Source organism: Mercurialis annua, linkage group LG5, assembly GCF_937616625.2.
Source record: "Mercurialis annua linkage group LG5, ddMerAnnu1.2, whole genome shotgun sequence".
In the NCBI taxonomy this organism is placed as follows: domain Eukaryota; kingdom Viridiplantae; phylum Streptophyta; class Magnoliopsida; order Malpighiales; family Euphorbiaceae; genus Mercurialis; species Mercurialis annua.
This window is the reverse complement of record NC_065574.1, coordinates 51,292,510-51,305,267: the sequence shown is the minus strand read 5'-3', so window position 1 is coordinate 51,305,267 and position 12,758 is coordinate 51,292,510. Positions and strand designations below refer to the sequence as shown.

At 32.8% G+C, this 12,758-nt stretch overlaps 2 protein-coding genes across 3 annotated transcripts; both read left to right on the top strand.

The window, feature by feature from the left end:
* The first annotated feature begins 755 nt into the window (after positions 1 to 755).
* On the top strand, positions 756 to 1,998 carry LOC126682129 (probable NAD(P)H dehydrogenase subunit CRR3, chloroplastic). The gene is made up of 3 exons (XM_050377707.2): positions 756 to 1,049; positions 1,135 to 1,280; positions 1,784 to 1,998. Exons 1-3 carry the CDS (start codon positions 790 to 792, stop codon positions 1,906 to 1,908), a joined length of 531 nt encoding a protein of 176 aa, XP_050233664.1. The 5' UTR covers positions 756 to 789; the 3' UTR covers positions 1,909 to 1,998.
* Positions 1,999 to 4,861: 2,863 nt separating this feature from the next.
* LOC126682121 (putative clathrin assembly protein At2g01600) lies at positions 4,862 to 11,451 on the top strand. 2 transcript variants are annotated; one of them, XM_050377697.2, is made up of 15 exons: positions 4,862 to 5,168; positions 5,274 to 5,343; positions 5,415 to 5,512; positions 6,674 to 6,812; positions 6,924 to 7,054; positions 7,752 to 7,847; positions 7,951 to 8,001; positions 8,782 to 8,847; positions 8,962 to 9,027; positions 9,198 to 9,278; positions 9,369 to 9,449; positions 10,114 to 10,293; positions 10,438 to 10,519; positions 10,614 to 10,732; positions 10,863 to 11,451. In XM_050377697.2, the coding sequence occupies exons 1-15, from the start codon at positions 5,079 to 5,081 to the stop codon at positions 11,250 to 11,252; spliced, it is 1,740 nt and encodes a 579-aa protein (XP_050233654.1). In that variant the 5' UTR covers positions 4,862 to 5,078; the 3' UTR covers positions 11,253 to 11,451. The 2 variants fall into 2 exon arrangements, with proteins under 2 accessions (XP_050233654.1, XP_050233655.1); XM_050377698.2 differs by having other exon boundaries at positions 4,863 to 5,168; positions 7,755 to 7,847.
* The last annotated feature ends 1,307 nt before the right edge of the window (positions 11,452 to 12,758 follow it).

Genomic DNA, 12,758 nt, shown 5'->3' with positions numbered 1-12,758 from the left:
ATTTACCTACTAATTGTTGAACTGAAAAAGATTATAAAAATTAATTTAGAGTAATTTTATAATAATTAAAATAATTATATTCAATGAAAATAATTATTTTATTTCTAAAATGAAAGTTGTACACATTTTGTACTAGGGATTTAAGTGATCTATTTTTGACCACAAGAGCTTATCTGTATTTTTTATTTTAAAAACAGAATTTTTAACGGAGTTAACGATAAAGTCATGTATCATTTTTTTTATGACCATAGCGAGTATAAATCTATTTTTCTTAGGCATTTTTTGGTCTGCAAATGAGCAGCATGAATCCGAATGGGATCAAGAGAGAAATTCTTAGGTAGACTCAGTCCACCACGTTATCCGTGGACTAAACCAATCATATCATGACACCTCATTAAAATGAGGGTATTCATGTAATTTCGTTTGTTATTTTCATACACTTTTGAATAATGATATTATAAGAATACCCTCATTTTAATGAGGTGTCATGATATGATTGGTTTAGTCTACGGATGACGTGGTGGACTGAGTTTACATAAGAATTTCTCTGGGATCAATGGGGTTTGGGAAATTAAAGATTTTGCCATGTCACTATATTAGGCATTACTAAATCCATATCAGCAAAAACAATAGATGCTTAAACGTCTTTGAATATCCGTTAAATTGAGCGAGAAAATAACACTTTAAGGTCCAATGTAGACTATGGTCAAAACATAAAGGTTATATTTGCACCTTTTTCCTATTTACTATACATTTTCCTATCTTCAATAGAATCATCAGTTACACACCATGGCTTGCTTATCCATAACCAAACCTTTCATTTCTGCTTCTCTTTCCGCAAACCATGACTCCACCGCTTCTCCGCCGCAACAATCGAACCTCTCCGATGCCAAGCCATCGATTCCGGTCCTTAAAACAAACACAAAGTTGAAATCCTCAACTCCTCCAAGTAAGAAAAGCAGCCAGCAATCCAAACTCCAACAGCAGCTCAATCTTATGAAAATGGAACAAGCCATTGGCGCTGGAAGTTACCGTGATTCGGATCCTACGTTTGTTCTTCTTGCTTCGTTTTCTTGATTCTTGTATTCGGATTATTTCGGTTTCTATAACTTAATTTGATTTTTTTTATATTAGTGGCTCGGAGCAGAAGGAGTCTATCTTTAACGGAGTGGTGCCGAATGAATATGGTGTTCTTGAGGGGCCATTAGAGAGAAAGCTTAGAGAAACTGGAGAATGGCTTTCTGATAAAACTGAGAAACAGTTTCGTTCTTCTAGTTCGAGTATGTACTACTAATTTTTTGTTCTTATTTTTTCCGTTCGAAACTAGAAATTTTATTCCGGTGGGGCATACAAGTTTTTTTGGTAGGACGATACGTTCGTTTGGCAATTTTTAGACCAAAGGATATTATGATTGACTTTTTAAAATCTGTTTTAGACAATATGATATTTTTTATATAGACCGAACTACACATTATTTGACTTTTTCACTAAACAAAATGTTGGTAGGCTTAAATTTTTCGAAAAAATCATTCGATTCGACACTTATCGACTAATATTTCGGAACTGGGGTGGGGCTTAGTTCCCCATCTATTTGCAACCTAATGTTTGCAAGAAATTTGAGAAATGTTATAGTTGGAAACACCGCAAAATGATATGTTTTTAAGTTATAAATATAAAATTTCGAAGTTTTTGAAGTATTTCGAAATGGAAATGAAACAATAAGTTTTTGTGTATGTATGTATATAGATAATTGTTATTAGTTTTTGATGTTTTTTATTTGTAGGTAAACGAATTTTGATGTTTTTCCTGAAGTGGGTTCTACCGTTATACATTTTGATGTTCTTGGTGACTACTGGAACTGTGAAGCTACCCTTTAGCACTCCTTTTCTTGATGATTTTCTATTGTAAATATATGCAAATTAATTCAACTTTTTGTTATTGTAATGCTGTAATTAATTATAAACCATCACATATAAAATCATTAAATCTTCTAACCAATGAGCTATAGCTCAAATTGTATAAGCGTTGAGCAGTAAACTGTTAGGCCGTAGGTTCGATTCTTTCCACAAGCGCTCCCCCACCCCAAATTATCAACAAAAAAAATAATCTTAAATTTAAAAGTTTATAAAATTATAGAATTCGACAAATTTGCATGCAAAATAATAATATGCAAGTATAAATTTAGAATATTATGCCTTGACTCTGTATTTTGAAGCTCTGTAATGCAATGTTGGTCAATATTGGATGGTAGCCGACTAGTAGCCTACCTTCTTCAGTTCTTCATTTTGTTTTCCAGTTTGACTTATTAAAAAATTCGCTCTTTATTATTAAATACTAACCACATTTAACTTACTGATATTAATTCTATATAGAATTTCATAATATAATTATCTTTTAAATTTTATGTTATCCACCATTATAAAATTATACTAATAAAATATACTATATCAGTTTATATTTTAGTTTATTTTATAAAAATTAAATTATAGATCCGTTATTATATAGGGTTGGAGCGTCCAAATATAAAACATGTCCATATTATAAAATAGAAATTAATTGCTCTTGGACTACCGTCCCTTCTAGTACCATCTTTAAATTTTATTTCGTACTTCAATTATCTCTAACTTTTATTTAATAATTTTGATCGTTCTTGCCATTATTCTTATGCCGTTTTTATCAATTACAATGATGCCGTAGCCAGAAGTCTTATAAAAACTTAGGAATATTTGAATACGAATAAAAATCTAGGGATGTTATGCAAGAGAGACGATAGTCCATGGATTATTAGAGTAAAATACCTTATAAAGAAGAAAGAAAAAAGAAGGATTAACGCGCTAAAATATTCCGACCTTTCATCCCTTTTTCAATCATATCCTGACATTAAAAGTCGGTCAATTTACTCTATTTTACATTTTTTTTCATTTCAATTGTACCCTAAAGCATAAAATTGACATTTTGTTATTTTGCAACAGTTTAAAAAAATTCTTCAGGAATGTTCAATTTAATATAAAAATTTAATTTAAATATAAAAATGGTTGATTTAGAAATATTTTTTGAACTTTTACCAAATAAAAGAAGGTCAATTAAATGTTTCACGGTACAATTGAAATGAAAAATACAAATAGGATAAAATTGACTGATTTTCAACGTCAAAATAGTATTGAAAAGGAGATAAAAGATCGGAATTTTTTAAAACTATTAGGCAAAAAAAAACACCATTATGCTTGGGTGTTCATTTTGTCTATGCTGGTGCATTGAGTCATTTTCTTCCATTAATCATTTGCTTTCTGGTTGCAAATGTTACTTTCTTCCCAGTTGAAAGCTTAATTTGTAATAATTGAAAATGATGCTTGATCCGGTGATTAAAAATTTAGATCGCACCGATGGTTGAACGTTCAATTGATCATCGGTTTGGTTTGATTTATTTTAAAAATATAAGATCTGGTTGAATCGAGTTGATTTATACTGAACTGTCGGTTCAACAAATTAGACCCTAGTCTATGTCTAATTTTTACCTTGTAAATATAATTACTCAACCGGTCGAGTTAGAAACTATTGGTTTCACTAGTTCAGCTACCGATTCAGTTTTTAAAATACAGGTTTATACTTTGCTTTTACGCTTATGTTATTCTTAACCTTTTGAGTTCTATTTTTTTTATTTAATGGTTTTAATTGGATTACTTACATTCTAAAACATTGCTTGTTAATTGGTTATTCCATTACTTTATGGTTTTGGTATGAACAAATTGTTGGTTCATTTTGTAGTCTGGAATTACAGGCTTTTTAGTGTTGCTGGTCGGTGGTTATGTGGTCCTTAATTTTAAATTAAATACTTATGTCTTAATAAGTAATTAGTACTAGTATTTAGTTGGCATAAATTATTTGTAATTCGTTAACATTGGTTGATGATTAAAAGAAAACATGAAAACAAAATGTATACTTTCTTATACAATTTAATCATAGATTTGACTATGTTCATTCATTTTCGACTGAAAATTTACGTTTTTATATTTCTTAGTTTGACCTTAGAAAATGAATTAAGAAAATAAAAACTATAGGAGAATCACATTAGCTGTCTCCACCATTATTAATTGTTCTTTTCAAAATTAAACTAATATAAATTGACTAATTTATAAAAAGAGAGATAAATATAAATAAAAACTGAAATTTTCAAAGAATATTGTTTAACCAGTAAAATGTGATAAATTATTGAACTTAAAAAATTTATATATTAACTCTCAGTTTAGAATTTTAAGAAGTTAATACAAAAATAACAATCTGAAAACAACAACTTATGCCAAAACAATATTATAATAACAAAATATATAAAAATAAAAGAAAACAAGGCACCAAAATAAGGGGCCACTGATGATCTATGGGGTAGCCAATACCGAAGTGAAAAGCTGGAAAAACCTGTACCAAACAAAAAATATTAATATAAAGTTTTGCCTAAATAAAATATTTCATTTAAAATATCAGAATTTATATGTAATTTACAGTTTTTTCCAAAATAAAATAAAATTAACTCATATTAATAAGATTAACACTATTTTTCTATTATTAATTAAATAAAAATGTAAATTTAAATTATTATTTTTTATCAAACAATATATAAATATATAATTTAAAATATACAACTATTTAAAATTTAGAATCAAAATTTGCCTTCCTTAAAAAACACGCACGACTCGATTAGGAGTTAATTTATATATGTTAAGTTTAAAAGTATCATTTTATAGCCGAGATCCGATAAAAAAAACTGATAAACCTTGTAACAAATATATATAAAGTGGCAATTTAGATTAGTTGTACCAAAAATCTTATTTAATTTTAAATTATTCAAATAAATAAAAAAAGTAAAACAAAAGAAAAGAAATAGGCATCTAAATTTAATTTGTGTACACTTTTCTTCTCCGCTGATCTTTCAACCATTTTTTCTCTCCAAGAAATCCAAGGCCCAATCAAGACGCTCTGTATCTACTGATCCGCCATAGATACACAGAGAGAGAGAGCGCAAAACACGAGGATCAGATTTATTAAATTTTGGTTAGTTTTTGTATATAAATAGAATTTTAGCAATGGGAACGCTCCAGTCATGGCGGAAAGCTTATGGCGCTCTCAAAGATTCCACTAAAGTCGGCCTCGCTCATGTCAATTCCGATTTTGCGGTATTTTCATTTTACTTTTCCAATTTTATCCCCGTCTTCTTCTTATTATTACGCTTATTTGATTGGATTGGTAAATTAGAGATGAATTTTATTGTCTGATTATAGGATCTGGATGTGGCTATAGTCAAAGCAACCAATCACGTTGAATGTCCGCCCAAAGAACGGCATCTTAGAAGTTAGTATTTTTTTTGGATTATTTTTTGATCTGATATTAGTGTTTTGGATTAATTAGGGTTGTTTTTGCAGAGATATTGATTGCTACTTCGGCAATTCGGCCTCGTGCCGATGTTCAATACTGTATTCATGCTATTTCTCGCCGGTTAGCCAAGACTCATAACTGGACGGTACTGGTTTATCATTCACATTTACTTATGGTTTTGGTTTTAGTTGAGTAATTTGATCGAGTAGGTAATGTTGCATTTTCGTATTTTGGAGATTACAACTTAAGTTAGAATTAGGATCTGTGTTGTTCTAGGATTGCCGGTTGTTGTAGTTCATAGTTATTAAAGGCGCGCCTCAGGCGAGAGGCGACTCAGGCGATGGCCGAGTCGCCTCAACTGGCCAAAGGCAGGCGATGTCACAAAGGCGCTCGCCTCTGGCGCCTCAGGTGGGAGGCGAGAGGCCAGAGGCGCGCGCCTTTGTGACTTCAGGCATTTTTTTATTTTTTTTCTTTTTTTTTACAATTAAAACCTTTGTAACCCAACAAAAAAGAAAATGAAGGAAGAAGAAGAAGAGACGACTGACGTGCGGCTGCTGTGTCTAGGGTTTGGAAAATTAGAATAGGTTAGGGAAAGAGAATAGAGGTCCCCTAATATTTTATTGGGCCTCCCTTAACCAGCCCATGACCTATATTATACATTGAAAGGCTTTAATCTATAATAAATGGGTTTTTTTTAACATCAGTAATGGTTAAGTTTTCAAATGACTCTTGTTTTTAGCAAAAAAGGCTAATTTAGCTTTCTAAGTGTAAATTAAAAATATATTTAAGTTCATAAAATAAAGTTTAAACTATTAAATTAGTAAATAGAAAATAAAAATCATATAAATCAGTTGACTAGTAGAGGTATATTTTAATTTTTTTTTTTTTTAATTGATCGCCTTTTCTCCAAAAGGCTTTCGCCTCGCCCCACGCCTTGCGCCTCAGGCTTTTGGACCCTTGTCGCCTCGGGTCGCCTTGTCGCCTTTAATAACTATGTTGTAGTTTAATTTGGATCATCTCGATTGATGTTTGATGTCTACTTCACTAGTCGGTTAGATTCAGTATTGGTGATGGTTTTATTTGTTTTGTTTATATACATTGTTATTGCTTTGCATTTATGAATATTGTTCTGTTTCTTTTAATAATGCGATGTTTTACATAATGAAGTTAGTTTTTTGTAGCTATATCCAATTCTTGTTGCTTAGCAATATCTTATTTCGGTAGATAGAGGATTTTCTTTTTGTTGTTTTCTGAAATGAGGCTTGTCCCAGAAGTTCTATTAACTCTAACGTTTTTTGGTTGACAGGTTGCTTTGAAAACGCTGATTGTTGTTCATAGATTATTACGGGAGGGTGATCCTACTTTCAGAGAAGAATTACTGAACTTCTCGCAGCGAGGACGCATTCTCCAACTTTCCAATTTTAAGGATGATTCAAGTCCTATTGGTAGATTTACATTTCTTTCTTGCCTTTGGTTTGGATGTCTTTTTTTCTCTTGCAGTCGGTTTCTTGAAACCTTGTGTTGTTATTTCATCATTTCTCTCTCTCATCTTTTAGCTTGGGATTGCTCTGGCTGGGTACGTACATATGCACTATTTTTGGAGGAACGGCTTGAATGTTTTAGAATTCTGAAGTATGATATTGAAGCCGAGCGTCTTCCAAGACCTGCGACCCAAGGGCAGGATAAGGTACATGGACATCCTAGTAAATTTTGCTGTCATCACTAATCTGTATAGAGGGCTTATGCAAGGAATAATAGGAGCCAAAAGAAAGAGTTTTTTAAATTCTAGCAAAGATGGTACAAATTCTTGGAATTAGTCTTCTTAGAATTATACACTCGTTGAAAAGGTGGAAGCACAACCTTGTCAATCTGATTGTGGAACTTGAATCAGTGTAGCGAAAACTTAATTTTAGGAGCCGTGCCATCTTTCTGGTATTGGAAGATCATGCCGTTGAAGAACTTCAATGTGTTTTTTTCATAAATGATTATATTAGCATTTTTAACTTAAAGGATTTTTTTTTAAATCATCTTATTGTGATTTAATTTGGTGATCATGCAGTTCTCATGTTTGACAAACTGCATGTTTTTGTACAAATAGAGGGTCATACATGTTATTGTACAAATAGTTTGTTTAACCTTGCCTTTAGTCTACTTGTATTGAAGTAGATCTTCCACATTTTTCATATGGCTTGATTGATTATATGTGAAAACATTTGACTGTTATTCTATTTGTTCTTTTACGCACATATGATGATGTAAGTTCACTACCCAAATACAGAAAGTAATAACCAGAAGCATGCCGACACCAGACTTCATTGATTTCTCTGTTGTTATATTGCTATATTAGGTTTCTAATGATTTCTTAATCAATTGTTATCTTGAAGCAGGGGTACAGCAGAACTAGGGATTTGGACAGTGAAGACCTATTAGAACAATTGCCTTCCTTGCAGCAACTGCTATATCGTCTTGTTGGTTGTCGGGTATTCTTTTGTGAAAATAATGAAACTTTGTTCTCCATTTTCTATTGATTAATGTTCATATTGCATTTGTATATATTAAACAAATTGACCTTTGTCGTTACAGCCAGAAGGTGCAGCTGTTGGCAATTATGTTATACAGTATGCTCTAGCACTGGTATGTTCCTCTCCCTTCAGTATTCCCATCTTATTTTGCATTGTTATTAAGTTTGTTTAAAGTTAATTGACAAAATTTGTTACCTGACGTGTTTGAATGTCATCCTGATATATTTTTCATATAACCAATGGTAGTACTGAACTAAACTTTGCTAACTTCAGCATAAACTAGTATGGGTTGGCTATGTAGCTCCTTTATATTTGCTCCACGGCCCCACCAGAAGAAATAGGGTGCCATCATTAAAAAAATTCCATGAAATAATAATATTTTAAAAAGAGAGCAAGAGACGTTATTGAAATTTTTATGTTATCCCATCCAAATCAACTGTGGATTGGAGAGGCAATCTCTGCCCCTAAAATTTTATTTTTCCTTTCCTGCCATCCCGGAAACAGATAGATGTACCAGAAAAAAATTACTATTCTAAATTCTTCCATGTTCAGCTTGATACTTTTTTATCGCTTTTTCCCATCTCATACTTCTAGAATGTCGCAATATGATTCACTAATTCTACTCACGTTCCTTCATTAGCTAACTGACGGTTATAAGTTGAAATTCTTATAACCAGACCTAGAATATTTGTCCATATTCTATTAGAGTGCGCATATGTATCATGTAATTCAAGTATTTAGGCTTGGGAGCAGTGGTGTTTTGAGTGAGGGGGGGATCAAACTGGCAGAGTTATTTAAATTGAAGAATATTTGGATAGGGCTTAAATTAATGTTTCTTTTATATGTATTAGAATTAAAAATTAACAATGTTTGCGATGTATGTGCTTTACAGGTATTAAAGGAGAGTTTTAAAATATATTGCGCTATTAATGATGGAATTATCAATCTTGTGGACAAGGTAATATGGTTTTATTGTTTTAATAATCACGGAAGCTTACCTTCCTGTACAGGATCAATTTAGATAGCAATGTATGCTTATCTCGCTGATATTAAATTCATTGTATGCTTGCAGTTTTTTGAGATGCCAAGACATGAAGCTATCAAGGCCCTTGACGTGTACAAACGTGCTGGCCAGCAGGTCATACTGTGAATCAATTTTCTGATGTTGCTTGTCAGTTTCTAGTTAAATATTCTTAGTGAGCATCTTTAATCGGTTAGGGTATTTAAATTGTTGAAGAGATGATAGAACTGCAGTCTCAACAAATAACTTATTTATTGTCGTATTGAGGGATTTGTTTCTTCCTGCAGGCTGGTAGTCTTTCAGATTTCTACGAAGTTTGCAAAGGATTGGAACTTGCTAGGAACTTCCAGTTTCCTGTTTTGAGAGAAGTACATGATGCTGACTTGATAAAATATTTTCCTTGCTTTATATTTTCTTCTCGTAGTTAGGTTAATTGTGGTATTTATTTTCATTTGCAGCCTCCACAATCCTTTCTAACAACCATGGAAGAGTATATAAAAGAGGCACCCAGGATGGTAACTGCTCCAAATGAGCCATTGGTTAGTACATTTACTTGCAGCTGAACAATGTGTTTCTGCTTAACGCCATATTTTAGGACGACCAAATATCAGTCAACTTTGATGGTTATATTTGATCAATGGTAGCCAATTTGGGAACGAAATTCAAGATGTTAGGAATTCAAACTTTTGATCAGTTACAGACTTCATCAAAAAGAAGACTGCCAATATCAATTTATGTCAATAATTTTAATATTTTATTCGTAATCTTCACCGGTCATGTGTCCATTGATATGTGTGAGATAACCATTGAACCAAAAAGTTTAAACTGTTAGGTCAATCCCCACATGTGAATGCCCATTGAGTTTGAAGCATGAACAAGTAAAAGTTCACCTTTACCTTGTATTGAAATATTTGATTTAGAATGGGGGATTGGTAATTATAGCGAACTGTGGATCTTTTGATTATAGAGGTTCTGAAACCATTTTATATAACCCTTCAATCACTGTTAGGAGACGTTCCTACAATGATATTATCGTCTGTAATAGTATGTGCAAATGGTCGATTTTTTTTTCACAATATCATATACTCCTTTGTACTCTTGCATTCACAATGGTCTGTAAATTTATCATTTATAAGTTTATCACTTATGGGGAAGTATCTATTGTAAAGGATGATTTAGGACTCATATGGTCATTTCAAACAGCTTCAATTGACATACAGACCAGACGAGGGTCTTTCTGAGACTGAAGATGTTACATTACCAAGTGATGAACCTGAACCCGTGCCTTCAGATGCTGTTGCAGTTGTCAATGTTGAAACCCCTCCACCAGCAGCTCCTCCGATACCACCGCCTCAAAACAACATGGACACTGTGGATCTACTGGTAATCTCTTAGCTGTTTATTTTTTTTGAAACAATGAAATCTCGTAGCTGTTAGTTGAGTCATGGGGCTCATGGATCTTGTGAAGCGGACCTTACCCTTTTTCTGGTTTATCTCATTTTCCTCTCCTCACCTTGGTGGTAATAGGGATTGAATTTTTTTGCCCCTGATGCCTCAGCCATTGAAGAAAGAAATGCATTGGCTCTGGCTATAGTTCCTACAGAACAGGGTAACCTCTGTTCCTTATCTAATCTCCATAAATGTGCTATTCTGTGAATTTTATTTCTCGTTATTTATACGGTTAGATTGAACTTGTTTTCCAGATGCTGCACCAACTTTCAGTTCTGGCGCTGGTCCAACAAATTTTGATCCTACAGGATGGGAACTGGCCCTAGTTACGACTCCAAGCCCTAACATTTCTTCGGTTAACGATAGACAATTGGTACATTCCCTTCTTTTTTGATGAATTCATAATTTTTCTGTGCATCATTTTGGATTTACTATGATTTAATTTCATATCAACAATGGTTACTAAGTGGTCTGCAAGTAACTAATTTGCTAATGATTGTTAGGCGGGTGGATTGGACACGCTCACTCTCAACAGTTTATACGATGACGGGGCATATAGAGCTTCCCAACAGCCTGTTTACGGAGCACCAGCTCCCAATCCGTTCGAGTCGCACGATCCATTTTCAATGTCAAACGGCATTCCTCCTTCTTCTGGAGTTCAATTGGCAACAATGGCTCAACAGCCTCCCAATAATCCCTTCGGTACATATCAACATGTTTTCCATCCACAGCCGCAACAGCAACAACTGCAACAGCAACAGCAACAGCAACAGCAACATATGATGATGGGCGCTTCAAATCCGTTTCTGGATACAGGGTTTGGGACATTTCCGGTGAATCCGGTTACTCACCCTGCCGCTAGCAATCCATTTGGAAGCACAGGGCTTTTGTAATAACATGTGTGGAAAATGTAATTTAGGTGGTGCAGTTTATTTGTCGATTGAAAATGAGCGAGGGAATGTGAATCATAAGGTTGATGGTTTGCAGGATGAATGATGAGTTCGTTTGGGTTGTAAAAGTTAGGAAGTGAATAGTGTATTATGTAATAACTAGTCTATATGGATCAGTATTATTGTAAGCGATTTTTTGAAAGTTCCTGTCCTTGGGCATGTCTGATCGACGTTGCATTGTTATTTTTTGTCCAGTTTGGGCGTTGATCAGATGGCATTAGGGTTGGAGAACCCTCTGACAATTAGACATCTGCATTCCATATGCAGGAAACAATCTCATAACACGATTTTTCTTACGGAGACAAAATTATTAGCTAAAGTGCACGAATCGACAAAAAAGAAAATTACCCTTCCCGAATTTAATGACCGTGGATCCTGAAGCTGGCTGGTGGTTTTATGCTGTTATGAAGTGAGTTATATTTCTTTTGTAGTATGTTCCAATGTTTTTGAAATCAGACTGCACCTGGACACCTGACCGGTTTCTGATTAACCCGATTCGATTTTTAAAACAATGGCATGCTCCATTACTGAAGCTTATGGATTCACTTATGATGAAGTTATTGCGTGTCATTTGAAATATAGTTCTGTAATGAGATATAGTCAGTTTGATACTCTATATTCCTTGAACAGCCACTTATCTCAATTCTTTGTGATTTCAATTGGAAAATAATTTCTTACTTGGGATAAAAAAAATTAATCAAGCTCAAGTTTAAGAAAGCCAGTCTCTAAAATAAAACTATGTGAATTTACATTTAGAGCTTTTTTCAATAAAAAAAAAGAGAGGAAGATGCAATGAATATTTTCAAAGCCAAAGAAGGGGGAACAAAAAGTAAAAGAGAAAGGAAATAAAATTTAATAAGAGAGGCAATAAAGCAAAAAAACAAAACAAAAGAAATAGTAGCATTTATGTCCCTACTTCAAAGGCTCTCAAATCATCATCATTCTCTCCATTTTGACCTAAATCTTTTCCCTCCTCTCTCATTTCTATATATTTTTTGGAATATTTAGCAACTTTTATTGTTGAAAGGAGAGAGGACAATTTATAAAGAGTTTTGGATCTTCAAAAACCTATGCTTGCATTTGCATAACATTATGTCTGTCCTTGATTAAACTTAAAATATGTTTTGCTTTTTACTATTTGAAAAAGAAGGGTAGATTCCAACTCTTTGATTTTATCGATAATTTTTTCAACTTTTATCTCTCTTTTCAAATAATTTATAAATTTTAATTTGTAACTATGTCTAAATTTTTATTTTCGCACTATGACAACACTTCTATCAAATAGAACTCCAGATTGACCGTATAAATCATTATAATATGACAGAAATGATGCTGGAATAACATCGGGACAATATAAATATGAAATTTAATTTTAAAAAATATATTAATCTATAAATAAAAATTTATGAATTATGCTGGAATAGAAACAAAATTGAAGAACTATCAATT